At 42.6% G+C, this 22263-nt stretch overlaps 4 protein-coding genes across 4 annotated transcripts; all 4 read right to left on the reverse strand.

The window, feature by feature from the left end:
• Positions 1–783: 783 nt before the first annotated feature.
• LOC311269585 (lipopolysaccharide-induced tumor necrosis factor-alpha factor homolog) lies at positions 784–2435 on the reverse strand (the record flags this gene model as incomplete). Its single annotated transcript, XM_084373803.1, has 4 exons — positions 784–889; positions 1007–1211; positions 1330–1437; positions 2297–2435. The coding sequence occupies 4 exons, from the start codon at positions 2433–2435 to the stop codon at positions 784–786; spliced, it is 558 nt and encodes a 185-aa protein (XP_084229929.1).
• Positions 2436–6505: 4070 nt separating this feature from the next.
• pdia2 (protein disulfide isomerase family A, member 2) lies at positions 6506–12804 on the reverse strand. The gene is made up of 11 exons (XM_084379736.1): positions 12495–12804; positions 11635–11841; positions 10254–10387; positions 10028–10165; positions 9530–9646; positions 9323–9448; positions 8984–9178; positions 8781–8901; positions 7189–7367; positions 6924–7082; positions 6506–6843 (listed from the first exon to the last, which is right to left on the reverse strand). The coding sequence occupies exons 1-11, from the start codon at positions 12763–12765 to the stop codon at positions 6790–6792; spliced, it is 1701 nt and encodes a 566-aa protein (XP_084235862.1). The 5' UTR covers positions 12766–12804; the 3' UTR covers positions 6506–6789.
• A 1494-nt stretch (positions 12805–14298) lies between these two features.
• On the reverse strand, positions 14299–15292 carry percc1 (proline and glutamate rich with coiled coil 1; the record flags this gene model as incomplete). The annotated part of the gene is made up of 2 exons (XM_084373448.1): positions 15229–15292; positions 14299–15138 (listed from the first exon to the last, which is right to left on the reverse strand). Exon 2 carries the CDS (start codon positions 15127–15129, stop codon positions 14299–14301), a length of 831 nt encoding a protein of 276 aa, XP_084229574.1. The 5' UTR covers positions 15130–15138; positions 15229–15292.
• A 2261-nt stretch (positions 15293–17553) lies between these two features.
• Positions 17554–19938, reverse strand: LOC311273129 (toll-like receptor 2; the record flags this gene model as incomplete). Its single annotated transcript, XM_084380025.1, has 2 exons — positions 17554–19063; positions 19286–19938. The coding sequence occupies 2 exons, from the start codon at positions 19936–19938 to the stop codon at positions 17554–17556; spliced, it is 2163 nt and encodes a 720-aa protein (XP_084236151.1).
• Positions 19939–22263: the final 2325 nt, after the last annotated feature.

A 22263-nucleotide genomic window follows, 5' to 3' on the forward strand; every position in this document is an offset into this window, starting at 1 on the left:
GATCTATTTTAATTAAAACCCCCGTAATACATTTTTTAAAAAGGTTGAAAGTGCAAAAATCTTTCCTTGTCTTTTGCCTAAATGAAGAGAGATTCTCGTCTGCTTTTAAAGAATTTTTTTAAATGTTCAAAGTTTGAAAATATGTTTTTTGGTGTCACGTATGCAGCTCTCGTAGCTGTCGATGGGAAAAGATTTGAAGTTTGTCCTTCAGAGTGAAATGCAGGTGAGTTTGAACCGTAAAAAAGTTGTTATATTAGAAAATTAGAAAACAAACTACTCCTGCAGCATAAACCACTTCTATGTCCATCTGTGCGGTCAGACTGACTTAGATCACACTTATCATCACTTAACTTGGCAATGTACATTTTTGCAAACCCTGGATATGTTGAAACTGTTGTTATTATTTGGTTAGTTTTAGACATAAAACCCACTTCAGGGTTAGGAAAAGATCATGCTTTGGCTTAAAATGCATTTTTTTTGTTGCCACAAACATGGCCAGGAATTGTTCCAAGGTCTCCTCAAGGATATCTGTTGGTTTCACACTTACAAATGTGAACATAATATGACATGTTTTCTAAAAATGACCCCTACAGATGTGAACATCAGTGGATTTGCGGAAACGTTAGCTGTCAACATTTCAACTTGGTGACTCGACTGGCTGTTTGACATTCTTAGCCAATGACACGCAGCTTATTTATCCGTATTGTGACAAAGATATCATATGTTATGAGTGTCATGAGAGTTGGACTGAGGAGAACTGGAGTCATATTAATCCTGACGGTGTCATCTCATGTAAATGTGCAGATGGTTTCCACAGTTCGGGCAGGAGTGATGTGCATCTTGTAGGCCACGTACCGCGAATGGAATCAGACAGAAACCACAGATCAACCTGAAACACACAGATACACACACACGTAGAGACAGAGACGAAGCTTTTGTTAAAGCTGGTTTGTCTTTTTGATGTTAAATACTCATGTATGTATGTATGTGTGTGTCTGTGTCTCACCCCATCATTGTGAGAAGAAAACACAAGCACCAGGCCGCCTTCCCCGGCAGGTATGTGACTTGAGAGGTGACAACGTGGTTGCAGTGTGGGCAGAGGACCAAACCAGGGACGTCTTTCAGATACATTGGTAAGATGGGAACAGGCGGCGGCTGGGTCACTACTACCGGCTGAGTTTGTATGACATTGACAGACGGTGTTACGCCAACTGAAAGTCAGGATAGAGAATGAAATGAAATGAGAGGCAAATTGAAGATTATTCTCCCCTGGCGAGTTGGATTGTACGTATAATATTAAGAGCAGGAGTAAAGATGTAGCCTCCATACTTTGTGTAACTGAATGGACTATGAATCCATTGTTTTGTGGAGGGTATGTCACAGCTGTTGGCACCCTGGGTGGAGTCAGGACAGGAAAAGGATCTGGCTGGACTGTAACTAGAAAAAAATAAATAATTAAGCAGGTTGAATTTGTAAACATATCTTTTTCTCTACGTTTCAGCCCTCAGTCGAGACTTTAATGACATTTTCTTTCCCCCGAACATGAAGTTTTACCAGAACAGTTTCCAGAGAGTGTAAATCTGAAAACACGTGCATGATTTTTAGTGTTTACGAGGTAAAAGGTGCTTTCTTAAAATGATGATGTAAGCCAGCCAATTGAGGGGAAGAGGCTTTGTCCCTGGAAGTTTAAGGAAACAACCTTCAGTCACCTCAGATTTTCACTGTTGTTGTTTATTTTAGATGCCAGTTTAGCTAAATAACCAGCATTTTTGCCATTAATGTGTATGTATTTAGATTTTTGTCAGAAAATGTTTTACCCATGAATAATGAATCAGTCTGTTGGGCTGTCTACACACACACTCAGCTGCCTGATCGGTACTGCCCATGTGAAACTCATCAGACACTCCTTAGCAACCACATTGATAAACCTGCGTATACACACTAATTTCAGCGTAAAAGTGGTACAGGATAACACCGTATTTGAACTCAACTGATTTCCCAAAAGAAAAACCACCGTGTTGGCTACTGGTTCAGGTCCACCGGCTAAAACCAACAAGGCATTCAGTCTTTGCAAACAGAAAGCTGTGCTTTATTTACACTCTGAGCGGGTCGGGACACATTGTAATGACAGGCGTGAACCGACGAACTGTAAGCTGTTCACTTGTGATCGGACCACCCAGGACAGATTTTAACACCGGGTTTTAACAGGCTCTTAGTGTGGATGCGTTGTCAGTACTACCTGATGAGCTGTAAAAGAAAAAGGGGAAGGAGGAACAGGTGAGATTTTATTCTTTACCTGCTTCTCCGTAGGTGGGAGGAGGTGTTGAGGGTGAGGGGAGGGAGGCGTCGTAGGAGGGGGGAGGAAGGATGTCAAATGCTTGTGTGCCCACAGCAGGGCGGTGGAGATTAGCCTCCTCATACGAAGGAGGGTCCATCAGGAGATCATCCAGTCAATCAGGATGCTAGTGATAAAGAGGAAACAGCAGATAATTTATACGTAATGATAACACACACACACATTCTGGTATCTAGTGTAAAGAAATCTGCGTTGTCTCCATTGATTCCTATGAAGAGGGCATATTTTTGGACTCATCTTCTCCATTTTCAAACATATTAAATTGGCTGTTAAAGTAAATGTCATTTGTTCAGTTGTCATAGAGATGGTCAGTTGTGATAAGACTGAATGAAGACAGGAAACGGACAACATCAGCTGTGTTTGAACAGTGGATCAAAACCGGTCATAAGCAGTCGGACAGAGATCCCACCCCCCGATACATGACCACGTCTGGACGTACTCCAGGCCTACAGCAGGTCACGTTCACAGTCAGCTGAAGCTGCCGGTTTCTTGTGTTCACTCAGAGTATTGAAATCTGTTAGTTACAGTACGCGTGTGAGAATCTGAGTCCGTTGTTGGTGACTGACCTCCACTAAGTAGTTCAAACAAAGGATGTGTTCGACATGTCCTCACTTCTCCTACTGATAAAACACACTTTTAATCGTCACCAGTCTTCATTTTCCGGACCTTACGAGCTAGCTAGCTTATCTTAGTTTAGCTTTATTTGAGTCAGTGAGAGAAGCTGGAGACGCAGTGTAGTTCTCCTGATCTGACAGGGTGTTTGTTAGCAGAGTTACAAAGCGGCTTTCGGTGTCTTTTAAACGATTTCCTAACATTGCAGTATCAGGTGTCCGTAGCCATTTTACTGCATTATTTCCAGAAAAATCATCAGTAACATGCGTTTGTCATCACATGATGTAGATTAAGACCCACGTTTTAAATTTTCTGTTGTTGTTGCTGTAGGTATCCTCCAACTGCTTTCTTATTCTTATTCTACAACCGATCATTTTCACAGTTATGAGTGTAATATACCGCTCTTCAGTGGTGGATTGTAACTAAGTACTACGCTTGTACTTTACTTGAGTAGCTCCATATTATGCAACTTTGTACTTCACTACATCTCAGAGGCAATATTATTTTTTAAACAATACAATTCATACAATATGAAATACTTCACAATAGAAACAATCATAGATATCTCAAAGCAGTACAAAATAAGAGGAGAGACAAACACCATAATAAATAAATAGTGTTAACATCACTCAATATTATATGTTAGTGATTATGTATGACATCACTATGTTCATGGATCAGTACATTTATCTGACAGCTTTAGTCACTAGTTACGTTTTTCACAACCTTCCTGTCCTGTGAACTGTATGTATCTCCAAATGTGGCGACCATGAATTTTTCTGATCACCTGAAGAATTGAATGTTTCTTTATGGGCTGATAAAAATCTCCTACTTCTTCAGCTAAATAGGATATTTAAAAACCTTCTTGAATTAGCTGGAAAATGGATCGTTGACTTTTTAGAGATACATGTTTGTTTTGTTTTTTTACAGGACAGCAACATTGCAACATGGGGCTGTCTTCGAACATTTCCCTGAATTTAGTAATCGGGAACATGTGACTGAAAGCAACACTACAAACCTATCGTGATCTTAACTAATATGATGCAAGTATACAAAGTACAGTAGTTATATATTATATAAAGTAGTTCAAATGAGCTCAACCTTAAACATCTACAACAAAAAATGCACCATGCACATTAATGCGGCAGAATAATAATCCAGTCAAACGCTGACAGAAACCACTGACTGCATAATGAGTACTTTTACTATATTTACATAGTTTTACATGTGTTTGAATGCAGGATGCTGTGTAGTACAAGTGCTTTTGCTGAATTAAAGGATCTGTATACTGCTTCGGCCACTTCCAGTCTGCGTTATCGCTACAATCGCTAACTGGCAACACTGCTTCTTTGTGTATGCGGGCGCTGAACTTAGGTGAAGCAGTAAATCTCTCTGTTCTTCAAACTGTGTCATGTTCGCACTGCTGCTGCTCTGATCGTGTTGTGGGAGTTACTGGTGTCATCTCGTCCCACCTCTACTACAGATCAGACAATAGAGAGCCACGTCTGAGATCACCAGTGTGATTTTTCAGCGGAGCAGCTGAGGTTTAAAGTGACAGTGTCAAATTACACACAGAGAAAAGACATTTTCTGTTTTAACTCCCACTCTCGATAGCAGTTTTTACTCGTATTGAGTTGACGTGACGTACTGTATCTACATTATCAGATAGGTAATACCGTCTACGAGATCGAAATAACACAGTGTCATTACAGTATCGACACAGGTGATCCTAAATAATGTGATCCCACTTCACTTCTACTCCACAACATGCATTTTCATGTCAGCATGTCACCTAAAACCAACTGTGTCAGCCATTAAACACACCTGCTGAATGCAGCCAAGTAATTCTAGCTCACATGGGACTCTTCTCTTATGTAAACAAGATACATCCGAGCCCTCAGTATCGGATCAAAACAGGCACAGACCTGCCTCCGCCATGAATAAACTCCAAACACAGCCTGCAAAGAGCAGTACGCGTCCTCCTTCACTAATTAAACACTGTGTTGTGCGAGGTGTATCAGAGCAGTGGTCTTACCTTAGACGAAAGAGGAAACTCGGCTGGCAGGAGGAAACGCGTACCATGTTGGTGACGGTTGTGACATCACAGCCCGTTGAACCTGTTCTTCTCTGGAATTAGAAACATTTTGTTTCCCACAGACTGACCAAACCCTCTGTACCTGTTTACCTCGTTGAAACTCACAGCATTCAGGTTTTACAGTCAACTGTTTCCGAACTGCCGACTCATTCTCTGGTGGCACTTGTTTATAGTACAGCAGTATTTATTACCAAGACTGTGTAACATAATAGCTGGAATATTTGCTGAGCGTACACGTAATCTTTTATATACCAAGAAATAAAAAAAATAATTAAGTATGTAAATGTAAAAGTAGATACTGGTTAACTATGCTGTAACAGCATTAAAACCATGGACACTCTTTTGTTCATGGTGCCCCATCTCATAAGAATTTTGCTTTTAGATGTTTTATTTCAGGAAGTGCATGAAACCCATGATCAAAATAAAATACGTTAGTCCACTTTTTGCTGGGGATCCTTTGGAAACCATCACTCATCCTCATCCTCATCCTCATCCTCCGCCGCTGGACGGGGTGAAATGACACAGCAAAAAACAGGAATGTCACAGGACTGTTGCCAAGTTTGAACCATTTACAGCCCTTCTCTACAGCGGAGTGCACTTGTTTCATTATGCTCTGTAGATAATACCTAGTATAGCATATAATGCTAATGGCTGTGTAGTATCAACTCTCCTGACAACTACAGATAACACATTTTGTAGTGCTTGTGGTCGTAAAAAGTTATCAGCTGTAACAGTGTCGGCAGGTAGTGTTTTCACCTTGTGAGTGTGTGTGTGTGTGTGTGTGGGTGTGTGTGTGTGTGTCATCATGACAAAATTTGTTCCTGGAGGCACCTGTCTGTCTGATTTTTGGCAGTGAGATAGCATCGCAACTGTGTGAAATGCGGCCATTAAACTTTACAGGTGTGTAGTTGAGATCAAAATGACAGCTGAGTCCAAAGATGGGCGTTGTGGTTATGGGTCAGAACTCCAGTCACATCACAAGATGGGATTGTTTCTGCATGAGTAGCATCAATATAAGGACGTTCTTAGAAAATACAGCATTCCATCATTTTTTATGACAACCTACAATGTCTGTCTTTCTTTCTTTCTTTCTTTCTTTTTTCTTTTTCTTTCTTTCTTTCTTTCTTTCTTTTCTTTGTCTGTCTCTTTCTTTCGTTCTTTCTTTCTCTTTTCTTCTTTGTTTTTGTTTTTCTTTCTTTCTTTCTTTCTTTCTTTCTTTCTAGTTTTCTTTCTTTCTTTCTGTTTTTTTCTTTCTGTTTTTCTTTGTTTCTTTCTTTCTTTCTTTCAGCTTCACTGCCATTTAATTCTCTTCACCATTAACACAAAATGCTTCCTTCTCTGCATATTTTAATCTTTAATCTGATCTATGAAGTTCTGGTAATGTCAGTTTTTATGGCATAAGCATGTTGGCTGATGTAATTTATCACATACACGTCTTGCATGATGAAATTATTTGTTTTATTTGTTTTTCATCACACTGGAAAAGTCAGTAAGAGTCTAAGATAGCACACGTAAATCCATGAGACATTTAGAAAAATTAGGTGAAAATAAGTTAAATTTGTCCGCAGGGACGATGATGTTAGAAAATCACATTTGAATCAAATCAGTTATCAAATATAAACAGTCATGAGTACACAACATCTCAATGTTGTAACCTAAATTAATTTTATTAATAAAAATTGGAAGATGCTAAGTTGATCCTGATTGGCCAGAAACCAAAGTGACATCACAGCTCGTCTTTAGATTTGTTGGTCGGTACCTCTGCAGGCTCGTCAGTCTCCTGAAAGACAGAACAATTGAAATGGGCGAGTGGAGTAGATTTATATTTATGAGAAACATAGCAGCATAAAAAACACAAACCTTGCTATCATCTTCCTCGCCGTCCTCGTCATCCTCGTCATCCTCGTCATCCTCATCATCCTCATCATCCTTCTCGATGTCCTCCTTAGGCAGCACTCCTCCAGCATCCAGGAACTTAGAGAAGGTCTCCAGATCCCTCTTCCCACTGTAGTCGACCACCTGCAGGACAGCAAAGGAAGAGACGGAGAGAAAAAAGAAAATGTGATGGCGGACAGGTTGCGTTGAATAACGAATATGTAAGGGCAGCACATGCGAGTGAAGGTACCTCTTTGCCGCCAGCTGGGAAGTATTTAAGCGTCGGGAATCCCTCAACAGCGACAGACTCCACCTCGTTGGCCGTGGAGTCCATCTTAGCGATGATGATGTCATCATTGTCGGCGTACTTTTCACCTAACTGGTCCCAGATGGGGGCCAGTTCCTTACAGTGTCCACACCATGGAGCATCTACACACACAATGAAACAACACTGTTAGTTGCAGTTCCTCTTCAGATTTCTCAGTTGCTGATGTCAGTGTTGCCTTTCTTCATGTTGGCTTTGACGTCTTTGAAACTCGTCCATCGTTGCCTCTTTTACATTTTGATTTGTTTTGACAGACATTCGTCGTTCATCCGTCTCGGTTTGTTTTTGAAGACGTAAGCTTTGGTGCTTGTTGTTATCACATCACTCATTGCGCTGACATTGGTTCTTCCATCTTCCCAGCCGGTATTTAAGATGTTTCGAAGGAACTTTTCAATTGTGTTCAGACGTCGTCGGTATGTCGTCCAGGTTTCTGGTCCTACCGGACCTTTGGGATCACCACTGCTTTGTACAGTAACATTGTGGTGATTGATTGATGGCCTTTGGCTGATGGGGCATTTATGTTTATTTTTAAACACTTTTGTTTTTTTAGTGACAGGTTGGAAACATCAGAGCTTTCAGACGACGTTTCCTAGTCATAACTATGACGTAAATGTTGATATTAACAATATTTGTAAGTTGGAAACTGGCAATATCAGTGTTTCCTGTTTGACTACCAACACAATAAATGTAAAATAAAACTTAATTCACTTCCAGCAAAGAATTGCGTTGTAAGATTTTAACAAATGTTGCGATGAGTTCACGCTATGCACGATACAGCCGTCGTTCCATTCTTGGTGGATTTTTTAATGTGCTGTTGTCGCTGTCACTGGATGCCATGTGTCTGTGTTGAGTGGCTGCCAAGGTTGATGAAGGCTTACATAATATAAGCCTGTCTGAGAACAGGCCCTGGAGAGATGGCGAGAGCGGGTTTGCTGCTGATGAAGGCAGAGGGAAACTTTTTGTTGAGACAGTGATGGACAAAATAAATAATAACCCTCATCCCTGAAGTGTCTCGGATTAGTTTTCATCCGCGTCTGTTTGCCAAGAGGAATGAACTCAAACTAACGCAGTGCTCAGTGCATGACAAGAGAACCGGGTCGGACCAAACCAGACAATCGACTGAGCGATGCTTTGCAGCGGTCCTGTGCAGTGGGTTTTTGCCTGTCTGTGCATATTCCACATTTTCAAACAATGTGGATGCTGATAAGTGGAGAAAATGGAGATCTTTGAGGAGCTGCTGGGAGCTAAACTGAAGTACAGGCAAAGAGAAACCTGCTGTATTAAAGCCTCAAACATTTCCTCGTAACGATTTTAGTCGCAGTCATTGTTTAATTTGACGAGTTTGTGAACATTCACATGATTCAACACATCATTCAGGACAAAAGCAAAACATTTTATGGTGTGAAATTGTTCGAAAATGAAGACGGGAAATTCACAATCAACCATTTGATTGAGTTTGATGATAAAAGATGAGCTGATGTCGCTACAGTTTGAGGATGGCGGGCAAACTGACTTACAGAACTCCACAAAGACGTTTTTGGTCGGGTCCAAAGCGACAGACTCGAAATTCTTCCCCACCAGGACTTTGACTGGTCCCTTGTTCCAGTCCTCTGGGATCTCCTCAGAGCGATAATAGGGCTGCACCACAAAATAAGACAAGTTAATAGGTTTAATGCTGCTGTATGTCTGAATATGAAACACAAGTGTGTGTGTGTGTTACCTTGGCAGTGCCATCCACAACCTCCTGGCACAGCTGTGTCAGTGACTCTGTTGTGAGATCCGCAGCAGCGATGGTGAACTTCTTTCCCGTGTCCATGTTGATGACGCGCGTGGTGGGTGCGTCGCTTGCAGACACGCCGAAGTAAGTCAGCACATGAGAAATGGATTCTGTCACGTCGACCGTGACAAACAGCATCTACGTAAACACACAAACAAGACATAAGAAGCAAAGACAATGAAGGTTGAATGAAGCTTTATGTCTCTGTCTCACTGACACACACACACACACACACACACACACACACACACACACACACACACACACACACCAGACTGTTACCTTGCCCTTGAACTTCTTGGCAACAGTCCTGGTTTCTTCCACCAGGGCTGCCTGACTCTCCACAGAGGAGTTGATGAACAGCAGGCAGTGCAGGTGGACGCTGGAGGCGAAGATCATATCTGCGGTCTGAAAACACAAACATACAGCGTCATTTGAATGCATCTTTACATTTTATATTAATTTTGTGATCATGTGTTTGTTTGTTACCTCCTGGTTGAATGGGATGATCAGCTCGAGGCTGTTCTCCTTGATGAACGTGGTGACCTCTTTCTTGTCCAGCGTCCCATCTTCTGACACTGCAAAGTCTGCTCTGCCGTCATCGAACTACACAAACACACACAGTTACGGAAAGTAACCAAATACATTTACTCGAGTATAATTGTGAGGCACTTGTGTCCATTTTCTGCTACTTTATACTTCCACTCCACTACATTTTGGAGGCAAATATTGTACTTTATAGCAAATAACAGCCAATAAATAGGATGTAGCCACACACGGATTATAAGACAATGGGACTCCTTAACTTTTCTATCCTTGTGGGGACATTTGGTCCTTTAGCATACGCCTCCTGTATGCACTAACTCAAGGCGCTAGATGGCAGCAAAGCTAACATCATTATGGCTTCCTGTGTCTTGGCATGGCCTTTTTTTTATTATAAAACACTGAACTCTTTGCCTTTCAGTTAGCATCATAACGTGTTCGTACCTTTTTGAAGAGCACCACTGTGTTGGCCTTTACTTCATACTTCTGGAAAACCTCAGGACTCGCTGACACAGCAAACTCAGAGTCAGTCAGATCGAAAGACACTTCCTTGAAGGCCTTGGCCGCCTCACTTTCCAGATCCTAATTTAAATATCAATCAAAATATAAGTTTTAATAGAAATTTAGATATGTGATTTAATGATATGTGAGTGAGGATGGACAGACATACGTCAAAGAATCCGACAACAGCGATCTTATGAGAATCGATGAACTGAGCTGCAGAGTCTGCAGAGTCGAGGACCGGCGCCCCGGGGCCCGTACGACGCTTCATCCACTGGATCATCCCCTCGACTGTCCTCTTACCTGGAAACACACAAACGCAAACAAATGAAGTCAGGTCAGAGTCATTTCATGTGTCGACATGTAAGATCAACAGAAAACAAAGGTCACAGTGTGGCTCAAAACCAGGTCATAATCAAATATGCAAAAATATGGTGATTCAGACAAATAAACTGAGGTATGAAAGAACAGTTAACACATTCAACTGTGAACATTTAGGGTGAACACACACACAACACATGCATGGAAATGACTGTTAATGTCGTGTTTGGGTTTACTGATACGGCGACAGCTTATAGGTACATGAGGAAAACTGCATGAAAGGAAAAGTTGGACATTTTGAAAAAAATACTAGAGTTACATAAGAAAATTGATGCCACTGTTGATGTCTGTAAATAATGATCAAGCTACAGCCAGGAGATAGTTAGCCTAGCTTCGTCTTTGCTTAGCTTAGAGGACTCAAAGCTGGGGGAAACAGGTAGCATGGCTCTCTTCAAAACTATGTGCTGCATTTTACTGGTTAATGTAATAGTTAGCTAATTTGGGAAATGCTCTTTTTTCTTATTGATAGTTAAGCTATATGAGAAGACTGATACCTCTCTCATGTCTGTATGCTAAATATGAAGCTACATGTCAGCAGCTGGTTAGCTTAGTGTAGCGTAAAGACTGAACATGAGGAGCATCAGTTGTAATAATTTAATATTTTGGGAAATGTCTTTTGATGTTAAATGTGTAGCTACTGCCAACATCCAGTTAACTTAACGTACAGATTGGAAACGGGGAAAACAGCTGGCCTGGCTCCATCTATTGTTCAAAAATACATATATAAGCGAGTCTGAAGCTTAAGCTTAAGCTTTTAAGTTAAAATGACATCCTGTGGGTCACACGAGGTTAGGTTCTGGACTGCTTCTTTGTTAATTGTTATTTATTGTATTCTGGGCAACGCTACAGGCACGAGGGTGGTTTCCTTAAAAGCTGATGAAAGAAAACGAGGGTTTGCACACATAAAAGACACAAAGACACACTGTTGGTGCAATCAAATAACCTAAGGCATAAAAAGATGGTGGACAGGTTCAGCAGGGAACAGGTAAGCTAAACACACACACACAGACACACACTCATGGTTCAGACTCTCAGACTAAGATGACGTAGGCACATGTGGTTGTGAACCTGAGAGCTGGATTGCAGCTTTGACCAGTGTAGCCAGTAGTGACATTATGTGTGTGTGTGTGTGTGTGTGTGTGTGTGTGTGTGTGTGTGTGTGTGTTTACCAGTGAAGTCAACAGGCTGCTTGCGGTCTCCGTTCATGAACAGTTTCAGAGTCGGGAAGCTTCCGATGTCAAACTCATCGGCCAGCTCCTTCTCCTCTATGACGTCCACTTTGGCCAAACGCATCGCCGATTCCTCCGTCTTCAGCTGCCCAGCAGCCTCTGCGTACAGTGGCTCCAGCTGTTTACAGTGGCCACACCAGGGAGCATCTACACACAAACACACACATAGATAGTGAATGTCTTTACACGGCATGTGAGTGAGTGGACGTGTCCACAGGCCTCTCCACGGGCCTCTGCTCTGTCCAGTTTTTGTGTTGCTATCAGCAGCACATGCAAAGACACACATGGAAATAAGTTGCTGATAGCAGCAGTGGCAGTTGGGCTCGATCTTCATCCCCTCTGCTCGCAGCGCTGAGGTCATCTGTGGGAGAGTTGCACCGAGAGAACATCTGGACGGCAAAAGGCCACGTGGGCGCACATTCGAATGATAACGCCTCAGCGCTGTTTAACAGGAAGCAGTGCTGAAATACTGAAACGATTTTACATTTAGACCGTGATAAAAAGTCTGAACTCAAGGTCCACTTAGGGAGCTTTTTCCTGGAGCTTTTGGTTCCATCCAACAACCTTCTTCAGCTTCATTTGAGTATATGTGACCCCAAAGTCAAAAACAAACTCTTATGTTCATCTTACTCTTCAGATTTTGTGTTATTCCATCATATCTGCATCTCCTCTTTAGGAGTGAACACATTTTATATGACACAACTGGTAAATGACGACCCATTTCAGCCCGACATATGTCGTCACCGATGTAATCTGCACGAACAAACAACACAAATGTCTTAAACTTCACGACTACTCACAGAATTCGACCAGCACAAACTGATTCTCGCTGAGAGCCCTGTCGAAGTTGTTGACGTGGAGAACCATCACGTCCTTCTCCTCTTCTATCTCTGTTGTTTTCTCTTTCTCTGGTGCATCTTCCTCCTTCTCCTCCTCCTCTCCCGTCTTTACTGAAATCTCTTCTTCTGACGTCTCCTCCGGTGTTTCCGTCTCTGTGTCGTCGGCCCGGATGCAGGAGGCCCACAGCAGCAGGCCCAGCAGAGTTATGGACAAAAGCGTGCGCGTCCTCATGTTGCCGTTTTCTGTCCGAGCCGCTCTGGTACCTCCGCTCAGGTGCAGGAACCCACAATACATGTGTCACTGAAAGTTTGCACTTTTTATGTGTCTAAGATGGGAGAGTGTGTGTCGAAATGTTACTGGCCTTCCCGCTCATCCAATCACGCTGCACGCCTGCTGGGGACTCTTCCCGGTCTTAACCAATCAGGCGTTGCCCTGTAGATACAGAATTGGGAAAAACGGGCCGATCCCACTGTTGAGACTTCAGCATTGTACACGTCTTAATCTCTCTCTACACCTTTATTTGTCTTTTTCTTTATTCTTCTCCTCAGTTTGTCTTCAGTTTCCAGCCCACCAGATGGTAGCAGGTACATGTGTGTGCTCCTTTAATGTTTCCCTCGTCTCTCTCTGGGCCTTATCAGACCCTCATTTACCTAAAAACAGCGATAGCACGACAGCTATGAAGATTTCTAGCTCTCTGTTCTCCACTCTTCACAGTTATACAGCTATTTCTGTTTACTCACACTACAGCAAACACTCCCTCCGCCCTCCCAAATCCCCTTTAAACATCCCATCTAAACCACAGTTTAACTGAAAAGAGATCGAGGCCCGAGGGTGAGTCGTCTGTTGGCCGACAGATGGTTGGTTACATGTTTGAAAGGGTCAGTTTACCCAAATTAACAGTGTGTTTTGGTTTTACTGAGAGGTTTTCAGATGTCTGCGACTCAGAAACAAATTCAGTCAGATTCATTTTATTTGTGCTGCTCAAAACATCGTCTCATCGCAAAGGTTCAAGTTGCTGCGTTCAGTTGCGTCGCCCGTTTTCCCTCAGCAGATGGAGTTTGTCCAGTTGATGTGGAAATGTAGATAGAGACTTTTCTCCCTCTATGTTGGCTTTGTACAGTTGAGGGTGAAAAAAGTCCCTTAAGCATCTGTTGTGGAGCCTTTTTTTAATTTATTGAAAGTTCAACAAACAAACAAACAAACAACAAAACCCAAATCAACTTGTCTGAAGAGATGATGAGAGACTTAACAGGTACAAATATCTTAGAAGCCGACCCTCTTTACAGTGAAGGAGGAGACATCTTGTGTCCAGCAGTTAAACTTGTGAAATTAAACATATTTGCATGTTCATATATTCTGGGATTTTTGATGATGGAGAAGGAAAAAGGATAGAAAAGTCTTCAAAAACCACATCAGACCAACATTATAGAGTTTTATATATGCATTAGTACAAATGGGGCAAAGATCTCAGTAAGGTCTGTAAGGACACTGTTTCTGTAAAGACAAGTTTCTGTTCAGTTATTTAACAATATCAAAACCTGAGTAAACTAAAACAACCCTGTCTGCATGACCACCGGGGATAGGAAAGAAAATACGTTTTTGTAATTTAGGTGAACTGACCCTTTAAAACAAAACGTCACATAAATGACAGGCAGAACAACACACTGAATTGTTTTTTTTTTTTATTAAACCTTTTCAAGCATCTATCAAAGTTAAAAATAACGTGAACAGTGTGTGTGTTTCCTCCTCAGCCGGCTGCTGTGTTCAATGCTGCATGTGTGTGTGCTCTGTCAGTGTGTGTGTGAGCTCCGGGTTCGGATCCCAGTTCGCCAACAAGTCGCTGAAGTCCGGCTGAGTGCTGTCGAGGCCGTGCGTGTTGTGTGGGAGCGTGTTGTAGTGCACGTGTGTGTGAGCGTCTGTGTGCGTGCCATCACGCGAGGGCGTCTCGCTGCCTGTGTGAGCGGCGTCCGGCGTGTTACTGAAACCGACCAGAGAGCAGCAGGGGATGGGCTCGGTCCAGAAACTGAGCGGGAGGTGCCGCTTGATCATCGGCCGGCTGCGGCCCTGACTCGGGCCCCTGTGGTCGAACAGTTCAGCCAGGGGCCCCAAACCGCTGACCCCTTGACCTTCAGCACAAGTCACAGAGCTGCTCTCCTGCTCCTCCGGACTTCCTGCTCTTGCGATTTTCAGCAGGTCGTCGTAGTAACGCAGTCGCCCGCTGGTCGTGACGGAGACCGAGTCGCTGTAGATGTCGCAGGCTTCTTGATCACCGGAGCAGCGACCAAAATACCGCTGGACGTCTCGGCTGATGAGATCTGCAAACCTCAGCAGCTGCTTGGTCACATCCAAAGCGTAGTGGGCGGGGTTCAAAAAAGCCTCCTCTAGACATTCCTCCTCTTCCTCCTGAGTCTCAGATTCTTCATCCTCTTCCTCCTCCTCCTCGACCTCTCTCTCTTCCTCGTCTTCTCTCTTCTCCGGCTTCTCCTCCGGCATCTCCTCCTCGTCTTCCTTGCACGGAGAGCGCTGGAAAATCAGGGGGAAGTAGGCTGGAGTCGGGGTCTGGACGAGGAAGTTTCTGATGATGCCTGCCGCCATGTTGGCTCACTGGAGGAGACAGTTTCACAAGAAGTCAGAATTGAATAAGAAAAGCAATGAAAGCAAAAGATTTGAAATAGGCTGGAAAGATTTTGTTACCAAGTGAGGTGAAATTAGCCGCCAGGTTCAGGAGAATCGCTGTTGAAGTCCGAGGAAAGGTCTGTCCTGGGTCATGGATGGGTCTGTGTGTGTGTGTGCGTATGTAATCCAGCAGCGTCAGGATCGTCACTGTATATATACCTCAGCACGCGGCTGCAGACGTGAGCGTCTCCCGGCGGATGAGGCAGCTTCCAGAACAAATATTTGCGTGCCGGATTGGCCAAACACACCTTGTTTACTTTATCACTGGGCAACCAGGGAGGGGGTCTGAGGCTAATGGATCCTCTGCTAGGGGATGATGGAGAGCTGCTGCACACACACACAGACACACACATATCATTGCTTTTTTTCCCCCGTCCCTGTTATCAGGCTAGTTAAAGGATAAAAGAGCATGAAATCAAATCACATGCTGTTTTGACTTCTAAAGGGGAACACTCTGAACCCACATCAGCACACTGAGATACAAACCTCTCCTCAAAAAACATGACGTACTTGTTTTTCAAAGCAACAGCTGACCCAAAAATGGAAATTAAGTCAAGTCAGGGCAATTTTCCACCAAACGTTTCTGGAGCTGAACAGAAAACGTTGGGGTATTCTTCTTAACGTCCCACATTGATTTGAAAAAGACGTTATTTACATCAACCAAAGGTTTAAGTGACGTCTTTTTAAATCAATTTGGGATCTCGGGGCTTCAGGAGACTTGGATTACGCCCAGCGAGCTGTATGGAAAACCAAAAACGTGACCGTGATGGTTCCTGTTGCCCAAATATCCTAATGAATCATCTAACTACCTTCTTCCTTCAGACAAAAAACATGTCCTGACAATGCCGGACAGCTTTCTAATACTTGGCTGTAAAAAAAAAAGAAACAAAAGGACTTTCGTTTTTTTATCTAACGTGGCCCAAAGAGTTTTTAAATCGCTGCGCATAAAAATATGCGTGTGTATTTTATGAGCAAATGTGATTTTTTTAAAATATAAACACTAAACTTTCCAACAATAAACAAATATAAAACCCAAACCCGCATAATCGAGTGCAGAGTTACCAAAATGTCTCACAAAGAGCTTATTGTAATTCAAGTTAGTATCAGATTTCCTTTATATTATATTTATATTCTTTATATTTTCAGTTACCATGTTAGTACTGTAACACCTCATGTGTTTCCCACCGTTAACACTTATTTCTGGTTGTTTATATGCGCCTTTTATTTCATTAACTTTACTTTGATAGTGTGAAATGTTTAAAAATAAGCCTGTGTTTTACATCATTTCATCAGATGATAATATTTGAGACAGTTTGTGCTGTTTTACATCCTTTTTTCTTTCCTCGGCTCAATATTTATCAGTTCTTTATCAGTTTCTTTTGAGATAAAGTCACGCCTGTTTACTTTAAAACTAAACTAATCTAAACTAAAAGCAGCTCACAGCGTGTTACTGTACAGAAAACATGAATCAGTGCCTGTGCATGTATATAACGTGCCGATCATAAAAGCAATAATTTAATGATTTTAAGTCTCACAGATGAAGCCGTGCACTTCACCGGATTTTACTGACCTTTACAGACATCTGTAACTCTGTAAATATGTGCGTGTGCTTCTGTTTATGTGCATGTCGAGCATTAATGTGTGTTTGTGTGTTAGTGTGTGTGTGTGTGTGTTATCAGGACAGCCTGACTCCCCTGGCCTGCCCGTCATCAGTATCCAGGCTTCTGTGTTGATTTTAGGACTAAAGATCAATAGCCGCAATATGTCAGCTCTCAAGAGCCTGACAATGAATTACACACGCTTTTAGGCACACAAGCACATGGACACACACAAAAACACACACACACTCACATGGATTTGCCTTTCATGTGAAATTCATCCATAATTTTTGAGTCTACGGCAAAATCATTGTTGAAAATCAACGTTTCAGAAGCAAACTGTTTGAAATCTTTGAAATCAAATATAACGGTTTGTTTGGATTAGGAGGCTGTGTGATGTAATTAACACACACATACAAAAATATCTGATAAAAGTAGATGTAAGAACAGTTTTTCAGTGCTTATATTTCATATAATTATCATTTCATCTGGTAGTTATGATGATTAGCTCCTCTGACATGATGGTTAATGCATACAAACAAGAAAACATTTGTTAACTGTCATCAGACAAGTGGTAAACGTTCACACTACATGTATTTAATGACATTAACTGACTTCTTTTTGACACCTAAACCAGCCTCGGTTACAGTATGAAGGCTCGTGCAGCTGTAAGTCCCAGTTGTTTATATAAAACAGGAATTACAAGTGACACAGTTTTAGAAACACTTTTCAGCAAAACACTGAATTACAAGTCCAGAGTTTCTTCCACGTCGTTTCTGTCGTCATTCTCAGATCTTTTGATCGCTGATCTCAAGCTTTGCCAGAACCTGGCGATCTGATTGTCATCATCAGGCCACTCCAGGTACGTCCTGGAGCTCATGACTCTCCGCAGCTTACAGAACTTTTTGGGGATCGTCTCTTTGTCGATGGGCTCCAACAGAATCAGCACGGCCGCGTCGTCGTTTTGGTCGAACAGTCTGAAATGGGTGTAGTCCAGCTCGTACTTGCACCATTCGCTGTTGACGAAATGCTGAGAGAGGACGAACAGAGTCCTGTGACTCTTCTCGATGGCGTCCATGATGTTGTCCAAGATCCAGCCTCCGGGAAGGAAGTCTCTCTTGTGGAGGCAGAGCCGGAGAGGAGGCTCGGTCTGCTCGAGCTCCGGGACCAGGTGTGCTTCCACCCAGCCGGAGTCCATCTCGCTGTAAGACACAAAGGCGTCGTACTCCAGCTCTCCCTTCTTTAACTTCGGCTTCCTCTTAGCCTTCAGCCAGGCCCAGGTCATCCTCACGTACCACAGAACGCTGAATTTGTGACACAAACCAACAACGAGCAGAATCACTGCCAGGATGCCTGCACAGAGGACGGACAAGGCCAAAGCCGTGTGACACTCGAACACTGACAACCTCGCGTCGGTCACGCTCTTTCCTCTCACGGCGTCGGGGGAGTCGCAGACGTACGACTTGATCTCATCTCCGATCGCGACTCTATGCTGCGTCAGGTCGCTTGTCATGAACGCTACAAAGTCACATGAACAGACGTACGTTTCAGCACGGGCCTCTATAGTCGTGAGATTATTATAAACATTTAGATCAGTACTGCTCAGCGTATGTAAGTCGTTGTTTTCGACAAAGAGAAATGAGAGGCGAGGAAATAAACTGCCTGCTGGCAAACTACCGAGCTTGTTTCCAGAGATGTATAACTTTGTGAGAAGCGGTAGCTTGATGTTGAACGCGGTCAAGGCGTTGCCCGATACATCGAGGACGCGTAAAGTTTTTGGCAAACAAGCGGTCACTTCTCCCAACTGAGACGAAGAAAGGTTTAAGAAGTGGAGCCTTGGCGGCCAGTAACAAATCTCAGGCATTTTACGAAATGCATTTCCACTAATGTCGATGTTTTCGAGCTCGTGTTGCTGAGTGAAGAGCCGGCTGTCGATCGACTGCAGGTTATTCCTGCTGAGATTGAGGGTTCGCAGATTCAAAAAAACGCCGTCGCCGTCGCACATCATTTCGCCGAGGGCGTCATCGCTCACCATGTTGTCGCTGACGTCTATATACTCCAGCTGCGAGAGCGCTTTGGAGGATTCGCAAGGGACGCTGAACACCTTGCAGTTTATCACAGACGCCCTTCTCACCACGTGCATCAGAGGCTCGAGGAAAAAGAGCGCCGGGAAATTGTAGAATTGAGGGATATCGACGTTCATCAAGACAATCTCCTCCAAACCCTCCAAATCATCTGGGATGCTGCCAAGTAAACTTAAGAAGAATTTTGTATCTTTAAGTGAAAACTTAGTTATATTGGAGTCTGACATTATTTTAAAAAATGCAAGACAAGCTCCAAATGTAATGTTAACATTTTGAAAAGTAACGTCTCTTGTCCCGCCCTCATTCAGCACCCTAAATGGGTACATTTGTCGATCTCTGAAGAAACTTGTGTTTGTGAATGTCAGCGTTGTGTTTGGGTGTACAACGTCTGACAGCACAGCTTCTACGAGTGCGTGATTTTTCTTAAATGGACCGTTGAGGGCGAGCGCCACATGTTTAAGGGGCCTGATCCGCCTCAAACTTCCTTCTGCGTAGGTCTGCAGATTCCGTCCATCAAAAACAACCTCTTCGAGTGAACCGAGGCCAGAAAAGTCGCTCTTTCCGACAGACTGAAAGTCAAGTCCTCCAAAATGTAGGGTCTTTAATCTCTTCAGCGGCTGGAAAAGGTTACCTTGACCCAACGTTTCATAGCGGTTCCCCAAGAGATTCAAGTGCTGAAGAGAAACGAGGCTCTCAAACCACTCGGCAGACAAACTGTCCAGTTTGTTTGAGGACAAGTCGAGTTCGACCAAATTAGTCAGTGGGACGAACGCCTGCTCCTGGATCGTTTGGATCACGTTGTTGTTCATGATCAGAGACCGTAAACTGGCATATGCAACGAAGTCGTCTTTCGTTATGGTCGACAGGTCGTTGAACGAGAGGTCGAGTTTAGTGATGAGCTTTGAAGGGGCTGCAGGGACTCCCCTCAGGTTTTGTTTGGAGCAGTCGCAGGAAGTTTGCTCACAGCGGTGACACCGCGGTCTGGAGAGCGAGAGGCTGCGATTGGTTAGCAGGAGGACAAACGTGAGAAGTGTCAGGTTTGTCATCTCGAGACCCTGTAAAACACAAAAGCAATGGAAAACCCAACCATTAGCAGCTACAGTGAACATTTAGCTCTTTTTTTTCGTCTTTTCAAATCAGTTTTGTGACTTTCAGTAACGTGACGTACACCAGTCGACTGTATGGAGCCATTTTATGTTTGTTTTGTTTTTTCTCGGTTGTGTTTTTACATTTTTAGTCCCCATGTACCTCAGTTGTTTAGGAGAATGGTGCAACGCTGTTTTGCTGCGAAGCTCCAGAAATTCAATACAAATACAAACTCTGTATTAATTCTCGTACTGTATATCCAGTTTTTGGATGTAATTTCAAATATAGTATCACTATCAGTAGGTTGTAACCGTTGCTGTCCACGTACAGTGAGCAAAGTTAGAATGATGTTATAAATTAGCATTAACCTTGAACACAAGTCAGGTAGAGCTGTAGTTCAGCTGTTTTAGGGAATATACCGGTGCAGCAACAGGTCCAGGACAAAAGTCACACCTTCTTTGTAGCGTCCATGTTATCTCCTCATTTAGACTTCCAAACAGCAACGAGAAGCTCGTGAAAACACTTTGATACCCGACAAGATGTGTGATTCATGACCAGATTCCAGGAGAGGAAGTAACTAATGACAACTACTCAAGTTGCTGTCGTTAGGTCATTATTTTTCGGGTGAGAGTATTTCCTTCAAAGTCTGTAATTTTACTCATACCTAAGTTTGCATTACACAATGTCATCTACTTAGTTACTCTAAATCACAATTGAGTACTGAGTACAATTTGAATTAATATCCAAGCGTTTCATTTGCATTTTGATAGCCAGTAAGGTCCAATCACGAACTAAACAGTTAAAAAGTAACTAATACCTCAGAGTAGTGTTTGAGAAGAATACTAAAGTATTACTTTCATACCAGTAGTTTGACTTATAATTGAGTAATATATCAGTAAAGTACTTGTACTCCGACTTGAGTACAGATGTTCAGTACTCTTCCCACCACTGTCAGGATCACACAAATATTAAGTACGTTTAAATTATCTGCAGCAATGGTTTAAAATCAATAAATCCATTTTTAGGAATTTGCATTTAATACTTCTGTTTCTAAACAAGGAATTCACAAATCGATATCACAAATTAATTCATTTAAACACATTCAACAAATCAATATTATGATAGTTGATTTATAATGAAACACTGAAAAAGTCTCTGCATTACTCCGTGTAATGAAAGTAATAAATGAAATACCTTGAAGCGTCTCGTCGTCTTACAGCTGAAATGCCTCGTTCTGTCAGTGCACGACAGAAAGACGCTTTCACTACTTTTCTACATCACTTCTCTAGTTTGCAAATGATTTCCACATGTCTCATATATTCTGCCACATTAGGAAGTGAAGAGCCAGAAAAAAAAAACCCAGCTTCCCTGCAGAGCTTTGGGATTAGATGATCTCGCGTGACGGTCAGTGAGTGTAGAGAGCTGACAAAAACTAAGAAAGCAGAAGTGTTTGAGGTGGATCAGCACCTTAGACTCTCAACTATATCATTTCATAGATAAGATATACGAGTTCAAGTTCACACGTGCTGTCTACAGGTGTGAATGTGTATTTTATCCCTGACAAGAGGAAGTGGGTTTAAACAAATGGGGCCGTATTCATAAAGCTTCCAGGTACAAAGAGTTTCCTCGTGGTGAAATTCGATGACGTTTTCTAAGAATTTTCATTTAAAATTAAGAGCGGATCCCAGTAAAAGTTATTCACAAAGCAGCTCAATTTAAAAATCTGTTAGGAGTAGGGAGGAGGACTTTTAGGAGCCTCAGGAGTTTCTAAAGCAGAGGAGGAAATAGTGGAAAGACAAAGAGCCATAGGTATCCATTCCATCTAAATACACCTGGTTTTGGCCTTGAACCTGTAGTGTCAGCTTTTACATGGCATATTGTTTGTATCGCTAGCATGAAACACTATGATCGCTGGCGCCAGCTTTGTGGACGTGCACCACTTTTGTTGCTTCCACTTTAATTGCTGGGTATTTTGTTTTGTGAAGGTAAAACTGGTTGTGATGTGATTATAACCTCATTAATATTGTAAATATTACAATTCTGAGTTTGAATTTCTTCTCCAAAACTACATCGCGCCCATCTAACAGACGCGTTTTGTGTCTTTTAGCGACTGAATCGAATCAAAAGGTAGGATCCTGTGTTTTTAGAGCTTGACCCAACATCAGAATCTCTCAGTTCCTGCCGCAGTGAGTTTGGACCATTTCTTCTTGCAAGGTGGAGTGATTTAGAGCACAATCACAGGGCAGAGACTGAACGAGACTCATATTTGATATTTAGCTTGTTGT

The sequence above is a fragment of the Pagrus pagrus genome (genome assembly GCF_965226575.1).
Source record: "Pagrus pagrus genome assembly, chromosome: 2".
In the NCBI taxonomy this organism is placed as follows: domain Eukaryota; kingdom Metazoa; phylum Chordata; class Actinopteri; order Spariformes; family Sparidae; genus Pagrus; species Pagrus pagrus.